Source organism: Cherax quadricarinatus, chromosome 69 (genome assembly GCF_038502225.1).
Source record: "Cherax quadricarinatus isolate ZL_2023a chromosome 69, ASM3850222v1, whole genome shotgun sequence".
NCBI classification, from domain to species: Eukaryota; Metazoa; Arthropoda; class Malacostraca; order Decapoda; family Parastacidae; genus Cherax; species Cherax quadricarinatus.
This window is the reverse complement of record NC_091360.1, coordinates 4,859,780-4,882,466: the sequence shown is the minus strand read 5'-3', so window position 1 is coordinate 4,882,466 and position 22,687 is coordinate 4,859,780. Positions and strand designations below refer to the sequence as shown.

Sequence of the window (22,687 nt, the reverse complement as noted above, 5' to 3'; positions counted from 1 at the left end):
ATGTACATTTAAACTTGTACAACTCACACCATTTTGTGTACACTCTTCCATGTTGTACAGACACGCAAAAAACGTTCTTTCGTGTAGACCTGAGCCTTGTACAAACATGCACACCATGGTCTTTTGTGTACATGCAGAGTTATACAGGCACTCGCACCATGAAAATCTACATACACCCAAACCATGTTGAACAGACTCGTACACTAAATTCTTTTGTGTACATCCCAATCATTTTGTACAGATATACGTACCATGTTCTATGCACACCCGTACGTTCTCCAGTGTTACAAGGACACCTTAAAGCTCGCGTTCAAGGGAGCACTCACACACACACACACACACACACACATACACACACACACACATACACACACACACACACACACACACACACACACACACACACACACACACACACACACACACACACAACCATTATGCAAACCCAACTGCTTCCACGGTCTATCTCTAAATCTTCTCATCTTTCTTAGGGTCATGTCAACTGAGAAAAATGCCTTCTGTACGCTGTCTTTCCGAGGACCGAGACTTAAAAACACTCTCTTCCCACACTCTCCTCTTCTGAATTCAAAGTAGATATCACTTAGTTATTTTTATATATATATTTATAAATATATATATATATAGATATATATATATATATGATCATACATCTGTGTAATGATTGGGTCCTCTCGCTTTTTACTCGCTCCTCAAAGCACACACCAGTTAAGTATACTAAGCTAAGGTAAGGCATTATGTATTTGGAAGCCAAGAGGTATTGGTGATGTAGAGGTCTTTACCATTAATTGTCTTATATTTATTATTATTATTATTATTATTATTATTATTATTATTATTATTATTATTTTTATTAATCTTTTTATTTTAATTAATTGTTTTCCTCTTATATCTGTTAATTTTTATTAATGTTAATTTTATTAGTGTTAATTTTATTGTTATTGTTTTTTATGATTTCTTTGGGTTTTTTGTTTACCTCAGTGAGGAAGCAAAGGCATAGACAACATGCAAATATTTCTGGGTTAAGAAACTGTCAGTGTTCACGTAGAGGGTGTTGGGGTGGGGGAATTAGGGAAGGTAGTCCGAGAAGTATAGTGAAGCTTGCTCAAAATATAGTGAAGCTTGCTCGAGCCATAGAAAATCTTGCTCATACCATAGAAAAGCTTGCTCAGTACAGCGACTGCATGTATAATTAAAGCTTTCAATGCGCGTTTTTCGTTTCCATATATTTTTTTTGTTCCTTTTTTGTTACCACCATTGCGGCTCGAACTGAAGAAAAGTGAATATTATTGCTTAATTTTGCTCTATATCTTCATTTATTCCTCTTTTTTTTATTAGTAAATAAAGTTGTAAGTGCATGTGCTGCTGCATAGTCCCATATGCGTCGTTAGTGTTTAAATCTGTGAGTGGTTGGCACTGTGTTGTGTGTTGGCACTCTGCTGTGTGTGTGTTCACGCTGACCGTGTGGGCCTATGTAGGCAGCTATTTCAGCACTGTAAGTTTCTGTTGCAAAAATAATATATATATATATATATATATATATATATATATATATATATATATATATATATATATATATATATATATATATATTGCACATGTTGACTTTTCCAGTTGAGTCCTAGGTACACTCGGCTAGTTTTGTCACCTTTTTCTTATTTTTAGCAAGATCACTCTTTTTCAAAAAAAAAAAAAAAAATAAATCACGAGGACTTCATTAGCTTATACCAGTAGACTCACATTTTGCGACTCTCATGAAGAAATACAGCATAGACATTCTTCAGGCTGATTTAATTACAAGAATGACCCGTTGTATGAGTCTTTGCTCAATGTTACACTTGTTCATCTACTGTAATTTGTCACTGGGTTTTCATAATCTTATTTTCTGCGTCTAAATAAACAGACATTAAATTTGTCCTTAATAAACTAAATGAAAATTAAAGACAAAACGGATCTCTTCCCGAAGCTCCCTAAATAGCATTGTCGTCTGTGCTGAAAATGTCTATGTACGGTAGACTGCCGACGGTCACCCCTTTCTTTTACTATCCTGTCTTTCTTCCTCTACTGCTTGGCCCAACTCTGAAAGTAATCTGGGTGGCCACTGTACAATTAACTCCACTATTGCTGATGATGATGATGCTGTTGCTGCTGATGAGACTACTGCTGCTGCTGCTGCTGCTCTGCTACTACCACTACCACTACCACTACTACTACCACTACTCCTACTACTACTACTACCACTACTACTATACTACTACTACTAATACTACTACTACTACTAATACTACTACTACTACTACTACTACTACTACTACTACTACTACTACTACTACTACTACTGACCGGGGTTGCTGCTTCCCCAGCACAACCCTAGTACCGATCTTGATCTTCCACGCTGTTGACATAATTTTTCTCGCGCTCACACATACCTACCTTACATGGTATTGGCACACCTGCGGGCACTAAAGGTTTAAGGCTCTACCACCTGCCCATACCTTCCTGGTTTTTTAGAAACTTAGCGGTTCTTTTTTGTTTTATATTTTTTTAGCCAACCAACAACCTAAACGGGACCTAGGGCGGCATTCTCTTCTCAGTGTGATTATTTTTCTGTATGTACATTATATTCTTCAATATTAAATGAACTGCACCTGAGTGTAATTAAATAACATTCATATATGTTGCATAGTTAATTAATTTGTTTCTGTGCATAAATAATGTTCACTAAGAGAAAGTAAAAAAAACTGTCTTGTTCATAACTCTGTTATTGTCTTCGTGTTCAAGACCCTTCAAGTGCTAGTCTAACTTTGAGTGGATACTGCGTTGCATGCTTTATTCAGCATTATTAGTTTTTTTCTTCTTGCACGGAATGACAGACACTACATGCCAGCGAACGAATCATGTCCCATATTAAAAAAATTTATTATGCTGCCCGTTTTTCCAGTCGAATGAATGACCGTGGTCGCCAAGGTGGGCTTAGGGCTGAACAGGGTACGGTACTAGACATGGGACCCAAGTCCGGTACAAGCCAGGTCCAACCTCATGCTGAACCTCCGCTGTTGCCAAGCTTGTACTCCAAGGTTTTGTAAACCTTAGTATAGAAATAAAATTTCTGCCTGTTTGGTGAGAGCCACTAACCGCTCTTTGAAGGTTCTCAGTCCACTGATTATCTTTGCTTTGAAGATTTTGTTGTAGCTTATTGATAAGAGGTGTCAAGCAATTTCAGTATTGCAAAATACAAGTAGAACTTTGGCTAAAGCTTGGCAACACCTTTAAGCTGAACATTTGTTAAAATTATACGTAAATATACGTAAATCAAATATTTCGATGAGCAAATATCTTTTTCTTCTTTTTTTTTTCATTTATTCTTCTCTTAAACCAAAAGGGAAAAAAGAGGAATGCTCCGTGATATATATATATATATATATATATATATATATATATATATATATATATATATATACATATATATAGAGAGAGAGAAATAGAGAGAGAGAGAGAGAGAGAGAGAGAGAAAGAGAGAGAGAGCCCAAGACAGAACCCAGAAATATGTTTGGCCGTGTTGTTGTGCCTTTTCCAGGGTAAGGGATCGTTCACAGCCGCTACCAACTCAGGCAGGGCAGCAGCAATGTCGCCATCCGGAGGATCTAATTCTGGCGATGGTCCTGAATCCGATGGACCAAGTCAGGTGCGAGAGGTTACCACCACCACCACCACCACTACCACCACTATCACTAATACTACTACCACAGTACCATTACTAATTGTCATTCTATATCTCCCTCCTCTCCTTATCCTCTCCCCCTCCTCATCCATCTCCTGTTTCTACCGAGTCTACCACAATTATTGCTACTACAACTACTATAACATGCAACTACCAGAGTATCTTCCAGTTAGCATCAACTACTACCTCTCACCACTACCACCATTATCAGCTGCTTAGCCATCACTATCATCTGCTATCACTACCATTGTTACCATCATCTGCTGTAATAAACCCTTCTCATTCCCTCTTCTTATTCTACTTTATCCTTCTACCACCGTCCACCACCTCTCTAACGATTACTATCTTCATCTACTAAATCAAATTATTCTTCACATATAGCTCAGTAGAAGCGCGGTCGGCTCACAACAGAATTGCCCGAGCTCAATCTCGGGAAAGGGTGAAATGTACGGGCAAGTTTCCTAACACCAGCTGTCCCTCTTCACCCGGTAGTACATAGTTACGGAGGTATTACTAAACTGTTGTCAGTCACCTACTATGGAAAACTACAAGACCCCCAGTGGACGAAAGCCACTATAACTGGCTTTCAAGGGTTCTGGTTTATAAACCCAAAGAGGTTAATATATCAAATGAAGTTTTATTTCTTCTTCATCTTCTTTTTCTTCTTTTTCTTCTTCTTCTTCTTCTTCTCTTTTGTCACCCATCTGCAGGTTTAAATGCTTCATTACCTCAGGTTATCATTACCAGCTACCACCTCGATCCTCTCACCCTGCCTTCTCTAATTACCACCAACCAATTCCACAATCTACTACTACCACCACCACCAATACCACCACCAATACCACCACCAATACCACCACCAATACCACCACCTACCACTAATTTTGACATTCCTCACCCAAGGGAGCTTTTATTAAGAATATTAACAAACATACCTTTTAAATAATCCAATCGAATGGGTTTTTTAGAACAGGTATGCGTTCAGTGGCCTCACGCATACAACCTTTATAGCATCTGATAGCATCGGTCTCAAGGGTTCGTAAAATGCATTAGTGTAAACAAAAGAACAATAAACAGCTCTTTTTTCCCTGTTTGTTTTTAATTACTTATCCACCTATACGCTGCTATAGTAGAAACCTTCAACAAATTCATTCAAGAGGACAGAAAGCAAGCCCTTCCTTCAACGCCCGACACTTTGCATATATTCCGATGAGTACAACTCTCTTGATGTGTGTTCGCTGAAAGCAACAGTGCCCACACATTGAGGAGTGCATACCTCAGTATATATGTACGCTTAGAGTCTACTCTAATCCCCACAGGCACATACTCGGGATTAAAGTATTCTTGACTGGTAGTAAGCAGGTGACATGTAGCATCAATGACCCTCGTGTAGTAGATAGGTTGTAAAGCCAATCAACCACCTAACCGCTATCCCTGTGCCCACGACACATCCTTGTTTAACATTGACACAATACACTTAAAAATGATTAACTCGTCAAATTTCTACGGTAGAAAGAAACTTGGGGAGGAGCACCCTTTTATTTTGGACTTTTAGCTCTGAGTAGAGCTTTATCAAGTTATGTGATCAAGCTCTACACAGAGTGAAGCGTCATCTTTAATAGAGATTTGCTCTGAACCAAGAGCCTTTTTACCATACTTGTCAGGAAAACCTGCCATCCTACATTTCGTCAAATTTCTGTTCCAGCTGGCGAGGTTCTAGCCTTCTCGCCACTATTCCCACATGCCTAACTTTCTCTACCTGTGACTCCCTGAGATTTTTCGATCATTTTCCCAACGTTTTCCGCTTCCAAACTGCAGGTTGTTTTTTCTCCTAACATCTGGGGTTTTCTTTTTTTTTTTTCATTGTTCTGGATATATATTATTCTTACATTTCCCTCAAGTATTTTAGTTTTATTTATTGAGTTTTTTGTTTTATTTTTGTTATCGAGTGTTCCTCTACGGCCGACCAGACACCAGCTCTGGCTTATCCAAATAAATCGTCACACAGTTACCAAAACATTTGAATAATTTATTTTATTTTTTTTTATTGGAAGAATGCAGTCTCTAAAATTGTTTGTGGGATGTTCTTGAAATTGGGCGCTTGTAGATTCGAAGTTTCTGTTGCCTTTTTCAAACGTTTTGCATCTTGTCGCATGCGACTCACGCCAAGTCTGTTGTATGTGACTCCAGCCCAGCCTGCCTCAAGCGACTCAGGTCTTCAATACTTTGAGTGTAAGAGGAGAAGGACAGAGAGTTTTAACAAGACGACTGTCGGTCCCCATATGAGGAGCAAGGTGTTCGGTTCCCTCCCGGAGGAAAAACACAGTAATCCAAATCCTCTGACCCTATAATTACCTGGACTGTGATGTCATCACATGTCCCGAACAAATGTGGAAGTTATCTAGCTATGCAAATACTTCGATCCTTCTAAGATTCAGGTTACGGCGTCATACATTTCTCCTGAAGGTTTCGACCTCTTGACTCGTGAGAAGCCGCTTACGACCATCGCCACCCCGACAGCCACAAGGGATCTCCATCACTTGGAAACCCTTCGCTTCCTCCCAACTTCCGTCACAGATGCTGCGGTCAGGATTAGATACTCGTTGAATTGAGGCAGCTACAATGCCACATAATAAGTCTGACTCGAAATTTTCAACACTCGATACATGTGTTAGAGTAGAACCGCTCATTACGAGTTGCCGCAAATATAATGAATACGTACACGATGCTAAACATACAACTCTGAATACCTAGAGCAGCCGCCAGGCACCGCTGGTAATCCTCCATCCTTACCTGCTAAAGATCCTCTCCTCTTATAAGTTGGTGTGTTTCAACCTCGTCGATCCTTCCTCATACAGATCAATTCTTAACTGTTTTCTTTGTCTTAACCGACCACTGATTAGTTTGGGATGAAACAAAATTTGCATTAATCAGACCTGAGGATCACCAGTTGAATCCATTTTTCGATTATAATAGGTTGGCATTAAAGAGTCTATAGAACTTTTTCCTCTTCTACCAATAACCTCGATAATTTGGATGTTTTCGTATTGATATGAACTTTTTGTATGCCTTGACGTATTCCTTGACATATCTATGTGACCATTATGGTCATATTCGTTCAGAAACAGTTATTTACGGTAATGTTTATTCAAAGACGGCCATTTTGGTCATGATCTGTATTGGTCTATGAATTTGCCATTTAAGCTCTACCTCTCTTTGTAATAGTTCAGTGGTTACCCTTTTCTTTACAATAGTTAATTCAGTTTTACTTTATTTATCGTCTTTGCGGGTCAACTTGCTTAGTCATGGTTAATTCAGCAACTTTTTCTCTTGTTTTAATGGCGACTTCTGAACAACTTGCTTAGTGATAGTTTGGTTCTTCCTACTTGGAGATAACCATTACGACGACCCTAACTGCTGTACCTTGAATGGACAGCAGGGTCGTCATCAGGATGCTGAGAGCAGAGCTGTTCCTTTTTCAAGGTGATGCTGACAAAAGGTGTTCAAGTAAGCGGTGAAATAGACTATCTGCTGCTTCTATTATCCAACTCACAAAGTACACCTCTGGCCAGGCCAAGTGTGACACTGTATAAAGTACACATTCTCACAGAAGGCAAAAACCTGCATATGTAAATCTCTCTTAAAAATAAAAATCATTCATGCACTCATAATAAATAGTTCCTAGAATGGTAGATACAGTTTAATAGCTAATTTATCATCAAGAGCATTTAATTCATTACGTATAGATTTAGATACAATTCTACATGATGTTTAAATAATGCTATGTTATTCTTTATTAGAGGCGATTTTACATTAAAAAATGTAAACAAAAACTGTATCAAACCTTGCGTAAATAATCATACACAAAAAGGTGTAAAGTCGTCTCCTCTTTTTCTTAACTCTTAAATAGTCAAAGTGTATTAACACGTAAATTTAAATTGGCTTCCAATACAAAATGTCTGAAGGAAAAATATATAAAAAAATATTGTCTTTTCTATGCTAAAAAATAACACATCATCTTCCTTTGAGAACAGAAGATGGACAAGTATGGGAAGTGTTGGTCAATGGGTAGATGGTCTCCGTGGACGAACGACCTGAAGTAGGCCCAGCTGGTCATCTTTACTGCCTGATGGAGATTGTGACCTGAGCCCATGACGTGTTATTCTTGTGATGTTTACACTGGTAGACGTCAGCCATTACATATCATTTACATGACCATTAAGCATACAGCCATTGCCCAACGCCAGTACTGCATCCATCACTACTACACTCATCCACCACAGTCACTTAGCACTACACCATCATACTTACCACACGTATACTAACCTCTTCACTTGCCACGTTTACACTGCCACTACACTAATGCATCTACCTCCATGATCACTACCACCACACACACCACCACACTCACCACCACACACACACACCACCACACTCACCACCATCACTTCCATAAACACCCACCTCACACCCAAAACTTCACTCAAAACGACAACCATTCACATCACCACCATACTCACTCACCACTACAATCACCTACCACCACTACACTCCCATCCATTACCCCTTGCACAGCACACACACACACACACACACACACACACACACACACACACACACACACACACACACACACACACACACACCACCACCACCACCACCACCATCACAACCACCACAGTCATTACCACCACACTCATCACCTCCACCCTCACACTCACTACCACCACTCACCATCACCACACTCATCACCACCACACTCATCACCACCACACTCATCACCACCACCCCCACATTCACCACCCCCCGCACTCACCACCGCACTCATCACTACCACAGAGAGGCAGATTTCATAAATCTCTCTCACTACACTTCTCATCAAGGGTTTCTCACTTGATTTTCTAGAAAAAATCTTCACTGTACATATATTTCATGGGTTTGATTTTGAAATTTTCTTGACGATTTTTTGAGTTACTTTCTTCGACTGTCTTTAATCTTTCCCTCGCATGTATTAGCTAAGTAGATGTATGACTAGAAGGACCCAAACTTAGAATTTATTGACTATCAGATATTACGATATGGCATCTAGACGTCACCTTCCTTATAACTGTAATATTTTTCATCAGTCTTAATATACTTCATTTTCCAAAAAATAAAAAAAAATTAAGAAAAGTCTTCTTGAAGGTCTGTCTCCCAAATCAAGATGTTGGAACTAACACCTCCTCACACACAAGCAGTTGACCGATCAGACCGCTTGTGTCTGCAGTGCATGGTCAGCACCCACCTCAACCATTAGCCTGCACCCTAATTACCCTGTTGCGAAGAACCATTGTTGCTTAGCAAGTAAAGCGTGTTATATGCATTTCTGGTATAAACTTGGTAACAGATACCGACGAATTGGTTTAGAAAAACACGTGAGCAAACACTAGAACTTGTTGATTAGAAAATCTTTTAATTCTGGAGCCTTAATCACTTCTGATAATGGCCCCAGGACTGAAACATTTCTAATATGTCCTATTGTTTGCCCACATGTCTTTCTAAACCAGATGCATTTCTCCCCGCTTGCGGTTGCCAAATATGCTGAAGCTTATATAATGTACGCACCCTGCCACCCACGATATCCCCCCCTGCCTGGAACCATTTCCGCTACTTTTACTGCCACCCTCCCTGCCACCTACCCGTAGCTCAGCATATGCACTGTCCACACTAACTACCCCTTTCATGCATGCTCTTCTACCGTACCCAAGCCACCTAATGTCCACCGTCTTGCACCTCAAAGTAGATTTCCTCCTCTAGGACTGAGTCCATCCTTGAGGACCAAGTAGAATCCTCCAGTCTGAGTTAGAGTCCCATAACCTCTCCTCCGTCAAGACCCTTCGCTGGATAACTTGACACTTCCACATGCCCTCTTCCCCAAGATACCCCAATGTTATTGTAATAATGTCTGCGATACCCGTTTCTAAGCTGTTTCCCCCCTTGCTGTAATTGTACAGACAGTAGTCTTAAGGAACTGACAGGCGTCCACATCCGTCAAGCTCAGTGCCTCGTTACCATCGTCTTGCATTTCAACGTGATCAACCGAGATAATCAAATGTAAACAGTTCACCTCTTGTCACAGACGCTGGACTGATGTGGAATTCTTGCCCGTAGAAAGTAAGGTAGACTTAAGCATTTATCATCTTAGAAGTTTAGTGATAAAGCTCATTATCTTTTTGCATCTAGTGTCAAAGTTAAATATTAAAGTATCTAAATTAGCTTCAATGACATCTAATTTCATTAAAATGTATAACAAAACGAAGAAAAAGACATAGAAATCATTTACATTTGTTTCAAGTATGTAATGAATGTATGAAGCATAGGATAGATAGACGAGTTAGATATAACTATGCCCGTTAAGTTGGGTACAGCTGTAACACTCCTCCCGAGGCTGGGTACAGCTGTAACACTCCTCCAGAGGCTGGGTACAGCTGTAACACTCCTCCCGAGGCTGGGTACAGCTGTAACACTCCTCCCGAGGCTGGGTACTGCTGTAACACTGCTCTCGAGGCTGGGTACAGCTGTAACACTCCTCCCGAGGCTGGGTACAGCTGTAACACTCCTCCCGAGGCTGGGTACAGCTGTAACACTCCTCCCGAGGCTGGGTACAGCTGTAACACTCCTCCCGAGGCTGGGTACAGCTGTAACACTCCTCCCGAGGCTGGGTACTGCTGTAACACTCCTCCCGAGGCTAGGTACAGCTGTAACACTCCTCCCGAGGCTGGGTACTGCTGTAACACTCCTCCCGAGGCTGGGTACTGCTGTAACACTCCTCCCGAGGCTGGGTACTGCTGTAACACTCCTCCCGAGGCTGGGTACTGCTGTAACACTCCTCCCGAGGCTGGGTACTGCTGTAACACTCCTCCCGAGGCTGGGTACTGCTGTAACACTCCTCCCGAGGCTGGGTACTGCTGTAACACTCCTCCCGAGGCTGGGTACAGCTGTAACACTCCTCCCGAGGCTGGGTACTGCTGTAACACTCCTCCCGAGGCTGGGTACTGCTGTAACACTCCTCCCGAGGTTGGGTACTGCTGTAACACTCCTCCCGAGGCTGGGTACAGCTGTAACACTCCTCCCGAGGCTGGGTACAGCTGTAACACTCCTCCCGAGGCTGGGTACAGCTGTAACACTCCTTCCGAGGCTGGTCACAGCTGTAACACTCCTTCCGAGGCTGGGTACTGCTGTAACACTCCTCCCGAGGCTGAGTACTGCTGTAACACTCCTCCCGAGGCTAGGTACAGCTGTAACACTCCTCTCGAGGCTGGATACAGCTGTAACACTCGCCCCGAGGCTGTGTACAACGGTAACACTCCCCCCGAGGCTGGGTACAGCTGTAACACTCGCCCCGAGGCTGTGTACAACGGTAACACTCCCCCCGAGGCTGGGTACAGCTGTAACAATCCTTCCGAGGCTGGGTACAGCTGTAACATTCCTCCCGAGGCTGGGTACAGCTGTAACAATCCTCCCGAGGCTGGGTACAGCTGTAACAATCCTCCCGAGGCTGGGTACAGCTGTAGCAATCCTCCCGAGGCTGGGTCCTGTTGTAACAATCTTCCCGAGGCTAGGTACTGTTGTAACAATCCTCCTGAGGCTGGGTACTGCTGTAACAATCCTCCCGGTGGTGGGTACAGTTATAACTATCCCCGTAGTCCAGGGTACAGCTTTAACTATTCTCCTTTAAAGCTGGGTACAGCCATGACTGTTCCTGTGAGGATAGGTAAAGCTGTAAATGTTGGTGATGCTGGGTACAGCTGTAACCATCTCCATGAGGCTGGATACAGCTGAAATAATTCCCGTAACGTTTAGTACAGCTGTAACCAGCCCGATGACGCTGGTTACAGATGTAACTAGTTCCAGGGGTTGAAGAAAAGTTGAGTATAGTTGTGATTAATACCCGTGAGGCTGGGTACAGTAGTAACCATCCCCGTGAGGCTGGGTACAGTAGTAACCATACCGTGAGGCTGGGTATAATGGTAACCATCCCCGTGAGGCTGGGTACAGTAGTAACCATCCCCGTGAGGCTGGGTACAGTAGTAACCATCCCGTGAGGCTGGGTATAATGGTAACCATCCCATTGAGGCTGGGTACAGTAGTAACCATCCCCGTGAGGCTGGGTACAGTAGTAACCATCCCGTGAGGCTTGGTATAATGGTAACCATCCACGTGAGGCTTGGTACAGTGGTAACCATCCCCGTGAGGCTGGGTACAGTAGTAACCATCCCGTGAGGCTGGGTTCAGTGGCATCTATCCTAATGAGGCTGGGTACAGTGGTACCATCCCCGTGAGGCTGGGTATAGAGATAACCATCCCCGTGAGGCTGGGTACTGTGGTAACCATCCTCGTTAGGGTGAGTTCAGTGGTAATCATCCCCGTGAGGCTGGGTACAGGGGTAACCATCCAATGAGGCTGGGTTCAGTGGTAACCATTCCCGTGAGATTGGGTTCAGTGGTAACCATTCTCGTGAGGCTGGGTTCAGTGGTAACCATTCCCGTGAGGCTGGGTTCAGTAGTAACCATTCTCGTGAGGCTGGGTTCAGTGGTAGCCATCCCCGTGAGGCTGGGTACTGTGGTAACCATCCTCTTGAGGCTGGGTTCAGTGGTAACCATCCCCGTGAGGCTGGGTACAGTGGTAACCATCCCCGTGAGGCTGGGTACTGTGGTAACCATCCTCTTGAGGCTGGGTTCAGTGGTAACCATCCCCGTGAGGCTGGGTTCAGTGGTAACCATCCCCGTGAGGCTGGGTACAGTGGTAACCATCCTCTTGAGGCTGGGTTCAGTGGTAACCATCCCCGTGAGGCTGGGTACTGTGGTAACCATCCTCTTGAGGCTGGGTTCAGTGGTAACCATCCCCGTGAGGCTGGGTACAGTGGTAACCATCCTCGTGAGGCTAGACACAGTGGTAGCCATCCCCGTGAGGCTGGGTACTGTGGTAACCATCCTCGTGAGGCTGGGTACTACTGAGCATCATTCTATCATTCTGCATGGCATGATTCGCATGATAGGTCAATAAGAGGCCGCACTCAATACGAGCATCCTTATTTATAACCCTAAGAGAGAGAGAGAGAGAGAGAGAGAGAGAGAGAGAGAGAGAGAGAGAGAGAGAGAGAGAGAGAGAGAGAGAGAGAGAGAGTAGCCAAAAGCTCCTTTGGAAGAGCTCTTCTTTTCAGTTTTGTTTACGTTTAGAGAAAAAAAAATATCTGGACAAGAATATTTTAGAAAAAAAAATCTCTGCTCGCCTCATGACGGTGATAACCAGAGAAATATTTTTAAATCTGTTAAAAACAAAAGCGACAATTACGACTGTGATGCAAGGAAAGACCACAAAAGGTCTAGCTTGCAAGATTTTCGGTCTTGCTAAAAACATGAAGGTACACACAGCAAAACAAGGCCTTTTATTAGCATGAGGTTTCTCCTACACTAGGATTTATTAAATACTATAAAGTCTATTGTAGTTAAAAAGAACGTCATACTATTGAAGGTATATTGCTGTATGTATCTTCGTTTTCCATTTGTCAGCTACTCCATACTTCAGCAACTTTTTCAGTCTTGCTTCAGTGATTAGTCTTTGCTTGTAATGAGCTCGGATGCTGTAGTTGAGTTTCAGGTATCGAGTGAATGCTGTTGCTCACCCCACTTTAACCATCTCCATTATTTCAGATATTATTGCATCTCTTATTTATTTACTCCTTTATTCATTTGTTTCTGTTTGGCCCTCACCATCACCACTCACTGTTCTTCATGATAATCTACATCAAAATCTTATATTAGTTACTTTATGGCATTGAAGATGCTGGGGTCTTTTTTAAATATATGTTTGTGTTTTTCTTGCGGGAAACCTAACCTCTGAATCTTTCCTGTCGGACAAGAGAGAATTTTATCAATAGGACAAGAATGATAGTACTTACTGATGATTGTGACCCAGTGGTCGTGCACTGGATGCTAAATTCCTTTTAAACTTACTAAAATATTGTTAGAACAACCGCACGCAAACGGCTAAGAATCCTTGAGCAGCACTCAGCACTACTCTGCTCGTTCCTCGTCCCCCCGTCAGCGACTGTCAGGCGCTTGTTAGCACTTAGCAGACGAACACAGCATATCTTGGTCACCAGGCCTTGTAACATCCTGTTAACACTGATTGTGATGAGGAAAAATCCTTCGCTAGGATGTTTCTGCTTATCAGGTGTGTCATGGGCGACAGATAGTGTTCCTCTGCTATTTAGTGACCTCCAGGTAAAGCTGAACTTAACTGAAATTATGTTCAAGTCATTCCAAATCACCAGCTAGATTCAGTTCTCGACTGCACGAGAATGAACACATTAAAATGGACCAGTAGCAAGGTTCCGTGCTCATCTGGAGTCACTGTTGGTCGTGATATCGGAAGGCAACGACCTGCCTGAAGCCGACGACCGCCACAGTCATTTTTATATGCTCTCCCTGTGCCCCGGCTCCTCTTCCAAGCAAGCAGCAGGGGTGGCTCCCCAGCCAAAGCTGCTCCCCCAGTAGTGTAGAGTGCTTGAGCATCATAGTTGAGACGCCTCGTGAGGTGGTCACCACCATAGTAACCATGAGGAGAGTGACACAGTGATCCGTTAACTTCTGAACCATCACCACCACCACTACCATTGCTACCACCACCATTACTACAACCTTCGCCATAACAAAATAATTCTAAGTAATTCTACCACCAACAACAATATTTACCATTCCATCCCTACTACACACTACACCCACAATCCAAAACATCACCTACAAAGGTCCCATAATCCCACCACTAATATATGTTACACCATTACCACCTCACTGTACACCACCACTACTGCACAGTACACCACCACCACAGAACACTACCACTCACACACACAAAACACACCGCCACTCAATATTCCACCGAATATAAACATAACACACCATTATAACAAAATATTCCACTACACACAACATACCACTAAGAAACACACACACACAACGACAAGCAACACATCTTACACCAAACATTCACGCAAATGCACACATAATCAACCACACACACACACACACACACACACACACACACACACACACACACACACACACACACACACACACACACACACACACACACACACACACACACAAAACACACACACACACATTTAAGTGAGTACACACACACACACACAAAACTCACACACACACACACACACACACAAATACACACACACACACACACACACACACACACACACACACACACACACACACACACACACACACTCACACAAACACACACAAACACACACACACACACACACACACACACACACACACACACACACACACACACACACACACACACACACACACACAAAACACACACACATTTAGGTGAGTACACACACACACACACAAAACACACACACATTTAGGTGAGTACACACACACGAACACACAACCCACCACCACACACAGAACACTACCTTATAAACACAACCACAGCATAATACACCATCACACATAACACAACACATCCATCCCTGTACCAAAAATTTTGCTTGAATTCACATTAAGCTGAAAGAAAGAAATAAATCATTTGTATACAAATAATATAAGTAATATCACTAGTGCTAGTCCTCATGGTTACACTCACTAGTGTGTAACGGCGAATCATAAATATTCTGCTAGTACCCACTTCCACCCTCACACGTTTGCATCTAAACACCCATCCACCCACAAGCCACCTGCCTCCACCCTAACATACATTACCGAGCTCGCTGAAACGTTCAAATGTTGAGGGTGCAGCCTGGGGCAGGTTGCCCAGCTCAGCCCAGAGGCAAGCCACACTTGTGGCGAAGCACAGGAGCCAGGAGCTAGAGCCTGAGCATGTCCTGATGCTTCCCTCATCGCTTCTTGCTCGTACGCGCCTCAACAGCTTGTAGACCAAGAGGAGGAAGCTTTGATTTTGATTTTGAAGAAAAGTTAAAATCAACTTTGAGAGGTTCTACAGACTTTCATCATTTTCAGATTCATGTCAATATATTACATACAGTTACTAGGTTTGTTTCTATGATGTTCACAGCAGACCTCAGTAGCACTGAGCTAAATCGCTGAGCACTTAGCTCGCCTCCACCGCTAAATCTCTATAAACTTCACAAAAGGTCATTAAGTTTTTGACACGGCTCATAAGACAACTTGATCTCATTAGCTTTAAGGTACAAATCATCTCCTATTTAAAAAAAAAAAGTATTGTACAACCAGTTTCATTATACCTTTTTTCTCTTTTTACTCTTCAGGATTTCACAATGGATTTCTATTTTCGGCAATATTGGACAGACCCACGGTTAGATTTCAGTGCTAATAAAGGTTTGAACGAAATCCAAGTTAGCACAGACTACACCGGAAAAATTTGGGTGCCCGATACCTTCTTTCCCAATGAAAAGCGGGCATACTACCACACAGCTACCACGCCCAATGAGCTCTTACGCATCTCATCTCAAGGCAATGTGTTGAGGAGTATAAGGTAAATACACAGTGCGTCGTTTTCCCCGTGTGGTGGTATGCACTCGGCGCTCAGACACGTGGAATAGGAGCAGGAGAAGCAAGGCTCAGAGATGAGCATTTGATCGGTGAGAGCGATGGTTCAAAGGGTCAGTTCTGAGCATTGAAATTAGGGGAATACCGCTCCTTCCTTCCACTACCTTTCCTCTCCGGATTTCATGGTGTGGTGTGTCAGGGTTCAAATCTATTTAGAGTTGTTATTGCCCCCATACCTAACGCCTCTAAGAACCCTTTTTTTCTTTCTTTCATGACTATATATCCTTTCATTTACTAACTCCATCTTCCCATCCGGACACAGAACTACGTGTTATAACTCCCTGATACCTGATCCCTTATTGTGTCCCTATCACTGTTCATCTACTGAGTCCCCAAAAGTTCTTCACATTCGCAAACTGAATTCCTGCAAGGTACATCGATGTAATAGTTTGGACCTCTCCGGACGCCTCTGTTCCACTATGGTAACTGTTGGGCTTCCAGGCCTGCCTAGAACCAGAGCCCGTGGACTTGTCAGCAGCTTCCCCGAGGTCTTCTTAGCCTGTCTGAGTTCTTTAGTGTTCCTTCCCGCGCCTTGTGGTGAGCATTGTTTATGTGTGGCTGCCTCGCCTCGCCTGGGTGCCCGTGGCCGGCCCACTGCTCTCTCCCTCGGACCCGCACCATAACATTGAGTTTTACTACTACTACTACTACTACTACTACTACTGCTATACTAGTAAGCTTCGGTGTAGCACTCAAGTCTTCTTTGCCACGTAACAATTGCTTTCCTCTTGAGTAACTGTATTTAGCTTGACATGATCAATCAGTCTGAGCTCTCTTCACCTTTTCCAACTTTCTTCCGAATGAACCAAACCTTCCTCTGTTTCTGTCTCTTTTGGAATAAATGTTGCTTGGCTTTGGTAACCTTCACAGCAGTGCACTTTTTCCCCTTTCCCTTTTTACTAGACCTGTAGACGTTGTTATGACCCCCCCTCCCCTTCGTTACCCAGTACGTCACCCCTGGCCGTCAAGAAGGCAAACCGCGGTGGTCCGTGACCAACAGGTGCGCCACATGACGCATGCGCCGTCACCGTCGCTGCTCTCGGATTAGTAATTACCTGTGTAATATCTAGGTTTCTTGACGTCTCCCTCGCCATTATGTCCACAGCCATACCCTAGTCCTGGCTATGCCTCGTCCCACGTCCTATCTCACCTCTACCAGCCAGCCAGCAGGGCCAGCAGTCCCCATAGAATTATGAGTTTCCCAGTATGTCCCCACGAGTGTGTATGTGTGTGTACTCGACCCACTTTGTGCTTGTCAGTGGGAGTACACACACTATAGTCCATCACTGTATATAACCTCCCTGATTTGCGTGTAGTGCTGCAGTGCACCTTATAGTAGTGAAACGTGCAGGTGAAATACTTGACTCACTCTCCTCAACGTCTGCGTCTAGATTCTCTGTCCTCTATTAAAAAAAAAATGTTTTCCGTTACGTATACACCACAGAAAAAGGAATCACACGTTCATAGCTTAGTTCTTCTTTCGTTTTTCTATGCTTTTCTTAGGGTTTCGAAGTTCTTAGGTATCCAAGCGTTCTTCATCTCCAAGAAAGACATGTGAACACTCAATCCTTATTCTCACGTCCAGTTTAAGTCTCAAAATCCATTAGAGGAAAGAAAAACTTCGCCTCCAGATGACACGAGTCACAAAAAAGTTGTGCGATAAAGTTGATTAGCTAAAATTCTCCCTCTTTTGCCAGACTTTATCAAGATAATGTTTATAGTCCAATGGTACCTAGTGTGAAGCAGTTGAGGGTGTGTTTATCATACTCGAAAGACTTAAATAAAAATGAAGACTAAGAAATAGTGAATTCACCCCCAAAAACACACGGTACATACCTTCATCCGCAACGATTATTCCCTTACCATATACATGAAATGTTAAATATCCCATCAGAGTTACTCGAATAACAAGCAACTTTGTAGCATTCAGTGTCTTTATTTCTTCATTTAGCATCATGCTAATCTTGGTCACCAAAAGACTGTCACAGTCTGCATCAGATAATGCAAACAATAAAAGTAATTACACTCCTGCTTAAGTAGCCGAGTTGTACATCATTCACCAAATTTTTACTGAATGAAGACCTCTGACTGCTACAAATTCTACCCAACCTATACAAGCTTCTTGACCGATAATCATCGACTTCAATTTCTTCTCAGTACTGAACATGGTTTAACCCAAAACTACAGATCACTCAGTACTAGAAAAAAGTGAAGCAGTAATCCCCCCAAATCTTTTTTGAACCACTTTTTTTTCACCCTTAACCTCTTACAAAGAAGAGTCCGAGGTCGTCCTCAGAGCGATGCGATGTTTCCAGGAGTGTAATGTTATCATAATGTGCCTGTTTTCACATTTTCAGACGGACGTGGCCCCCAGCAATCATTCTGGACATGCCACATATCACCCACTCTTCTGTCTGACTGGAATGATTTTTTTTTTTTACCGAGGATGGAATATATTCCCTCTTGCCCTTTAACTTATCTCTCTCTCTTTTTTTTTTATTCTCTCAAGCCTCTGATCTTCATCGAGTTATATGTCTGTCTTCATCTCTCTGGATAGCTGCTATCACCACACGCTCACCACACCATGTGTTGTGTCAGTATCAGGACCACAGAGTTACCGCCAGGCATCACAGGCGACACTGGTTGTGACGGGAAACTTGCCAATAAAAATAGATGGCATAGTAATCTTTTTATGTATAATATAATTATATAATAAGAGCTAAGCGAAACTGTTTTAGCCTCTTTCCATGCATATAATAATAATAATAATGATAATAATAATAATTATAGTAAATATAATATTGCCAGTTATGTACCTTTTGATTCGCCAAAACGTAACTAGATTGAGAAAATTACTCTATATAGTGATGAGAATAAATATCGGATTATTAATTGCTCAGACTCTAAGGATATACCTATATGCAATATATATATATATATATATATATATATATATATATATATATATATATATATATATATATATATATATATATATATATATATATATATCTTTGTGTGTGTGTGTATGTGTGTGTGTGTGTGTGTGTGTGTGTGTGTGTGTGTGTGTGTGTGTGTGTGTGGTGCAGAATAAGCTGAACTGGCAAGTAGACATACAATGCAAGGGTCATTTGTGCGAAAAAAGCGTAGAGAAAATTTATGCAAAAAATATCTGCAAAAGTCAATATGAATATATCGAGAAAAAAAATATTTCATTGATTTTAAGCAATATTAGATAAATTTAAACTTGTCTGTTATATATTTAGTAGAATTTTAATAATAAAAAAGTTAGATTAGGGCAGGTTAGGTGATTTTTCTTTGTTAGGTTTGGTCAAAAAAAAAAAAAATTAAATCAGAGTGTATGTATAGAACTGTAAATGTTTTCTTTTTTTTGGGGGGAGAGGGGGTAGTTCAATTTTTAAAGTAGATCGGCCTATTCGTCAAGTTCGGTTTATTAGGCACGAATATATATATATATATATATATATATATATATATATATATATATATATATATATATATATATATATATATATATATATATATATATATATTTATGTATATATATATATATATATATATATATATATATATATATATATATATATATATATATATATATATATATATATATATATATATATATATATATACATATATATATATATATATATATATATATATATATATATATATACATATATATATATATATATATATATATATATATATATATATATATATATATATATATATATATATATATATATATATATATATTGCAGGCGAGTCCTGTTCACAACCAAATAAAAATTCTTGGTCACTGAAATGTGTGTATTTTGTTATGTAAGCACAGTACACCATGAATAAATTCACTAACTCGCCACTATGTTATTTCAAACTTGAATGTCCATTACTTAATTTGACGTTGTCTTCCATCCCCTTCCTTCAATTTTAGATATTCTTCTTTATCTTTCATTCGTCTGTGATCACTCCTCTTCTTGTGCCTCTCACAGTGTGCCTGTAAGATGCGCGTGGATGTTTGCCTGCATATTACTGACCTTTACTGACCCATCTCTACTTTCTGACCAACAGTTACCATCCAACTTGCTAAAAGAAAAAAAAAAGAAAAGAGAAAAAATCTATATAAAAAAATCAGGTCATTAACTCAGGTTAAAAAAAAAAATTCTTGCTAGTTGAGATCTTCAGCTGACACTTGATTTTTGTTTTTCTCCGATCTTCAGGACTTTACTCTCGACTTTTATTTTCGTCAACACTGGACCGACCCTCGGCTGTCCTTCCCCGATCGTGGGGGTTTGGACGAACTCACAGTGGGCTCGGAGTATCTGCAGAAAATTTGGGTTCCAGACACCTTTTTTGCCAATGAGAAGAAGTCTTATTTTCACACGGCAACCACCTCTAATGAGATGCTCAGAATCACCAACCAGGGCAAAGTTTTGCGGAGTATAAGGTAAGAGTGTTAGGGGCCAGGGTTACGTAGCAAAACAAAACAAAAATCTCCACTACCACCACCACCTCCACTACCTAATCCACCTATCTCCACGTCCATCTCCACGCCCAACTCTACGCCCATCTCCACGCCTACGGTGAGACGTAGGCGACGAAGGTAGGGCGCCCCTGGGTAGCACTTCATGCCCCGACAGATAAGCATGTTATATAGGCAGTGATGCTGCAATCACTGGTACAGTCACTGAGGTAACAGTTCCCTTGTTTACAATAACACTCTTGCTTATCAAGTAGTGTGTAAAAGTCACAATACAAAGGCTGGAAATAAACCTAGCTGGAACATCACTGTGGCTGGGACAATTCATAACCTACAAATTGGAGATACAATTATATTAGTGCTTGTGTGTATGTGTGTGTGTGTGTGTGTGTGTGTGTGTGTGTGTGTGTGTGTGTGTGTGTGTGTGTGTCTGTCTGTGTGTCTGTCTGTGTGTCTGTGTGTCTGTGTGTCTGTGTCTGTGTCTGTGTGTCTGTGTCTGTGTCTGTGTGTATGTGTGTATGTGTTTGTTTTAGCAACAAGTTGGAACAGAGCAGACAGGTGTCTGGCAGTACACACCTTAAGACTACTCGGCACAGCACCCAGAGGCGACCTATCCTACGGTGTTGACCAGTTCCTCTCCGTTGATTGCTCCCCCTCGTTCATTCACGCTCAGTAATGTTAGAAGACATCAAGAGAAGCCCCACTGAGCTTCATTCACATTTCAATAACACAAAAATGATTAGTTGACGAAAACTTGTGAGCGCTGGTAAATATGAACTAAGGGGTTGAGGCAATGTTATCCAGGCTGCTGCGTACCTTGGCTCCCCGATTATCAGTGATTTTTGTCAGTCATCGTTGTGGCATTGCACGCTCGGACATATTTAACTTACAGTTTAAATACAAATGTTCCTCTCTGTATTTATTAAACTTGGCGTTTAACCAAAGAAAGTACAACGGGAAGGAATATCTAGACACGGTTAAAACTGCGCCCCACACTGATGGCAGCTACGCTCCTTTTCGTTGGTACCGTCTGCGACGTCTGTTGTGGCCAGTTTCTCTTGCTCAATGGGCAGCAAATCTACTTCAGGTAACGTTTTCACTTGCCTCCATACTCTCCCTACTCTCTTACCATAATATTTGTTTAAAGTTGATAGTTCTCTTGATGTAACCATCACCTGGAAGCGAAAATATGAGCCTCTGCCGAGTCATCGACAATTTCACGAATTATATGCTGTTGATTTACACTGAAAAATAAGATTAAGGTAAAAACCTTGTCAATACAAACTGGTAATGCAATCACTGATTAAAAATTTATTTGAGCTAATACTGATAACAGTGCAAAGATTTCAATATATATGTTGAGAGGACTCATCACGGGAGAGAATGGAGGTGAGAACAGCAACACCCAGGCACTGTATACACTATAGTCATTATTCTCATCGTTCTCAACCAGGTAAGAATTTTCCAATTTTCATATTTTAGAGAACGTGTACTGGTGGCCTAAATAAGTTTTTAATGGTGTTTTCTCTTTTGACGTTGTGTTTTTCTTTTAGTATCAATCGTCTGATTATCCCTCTCTGCTCTCGGGCTCAAAAGGACTTATTTTGTGATAAAGAATTCAACCTGCAGGTACTGTTTAACATTAAAAATCCTTTCTTAATCTCTGTGTATTACTTTTATAGCCCGTGTTCTATGTAATACCAGTGATAATACTGTGCAGTCTTGTATATCTCCAAGATTAAATACTTAAATGCCAAGTTAATTTATAAAATGTATTCTCTAAGATATCTTACATGTATGATAATAAATACAATGTTCAGAGCCTTATAAATATAATTA

At 41.5% G+C, this 22,687-nt stretch overlaps 1 protein-coding gene across 7 annotated transcripts in view; it reads left to right on the top strand.

Annotated features, from left to right (window-relative positions):
* The window catches only part of LOC128701872 (gamma-aminobutyric acid receptor subunit beta), a 432,036-nt gene that overhangs the window by 298,951 nt on the left and 110,398 nt on the right, over positions 1–22,687 (top strand). For 3 of the 7 annotated variants that reach the window (XM_070099828.1, XM_070099827.1, XM_070099826.1), the window contains exons 5-6: positions 3,596–3,703; positions 20,589–20,815. In XM_070099828.1, the coding sequence (XP_069955929.1) occupies positions 3,596–3,703; positions 20,589–20,815 (335 nt within the window). Of the gene's footprint in view, positions 1–3,595; positions 3,704–16,043; positions 16,271–20,588; positions 20,816–22,687 lie in introns of all 7 variants that reach the window. The other 4 variants (XM_053795830.2, XM_053795828.2, XM_053795833.2 and 1 more) reach the window with 2 other exon arrangements.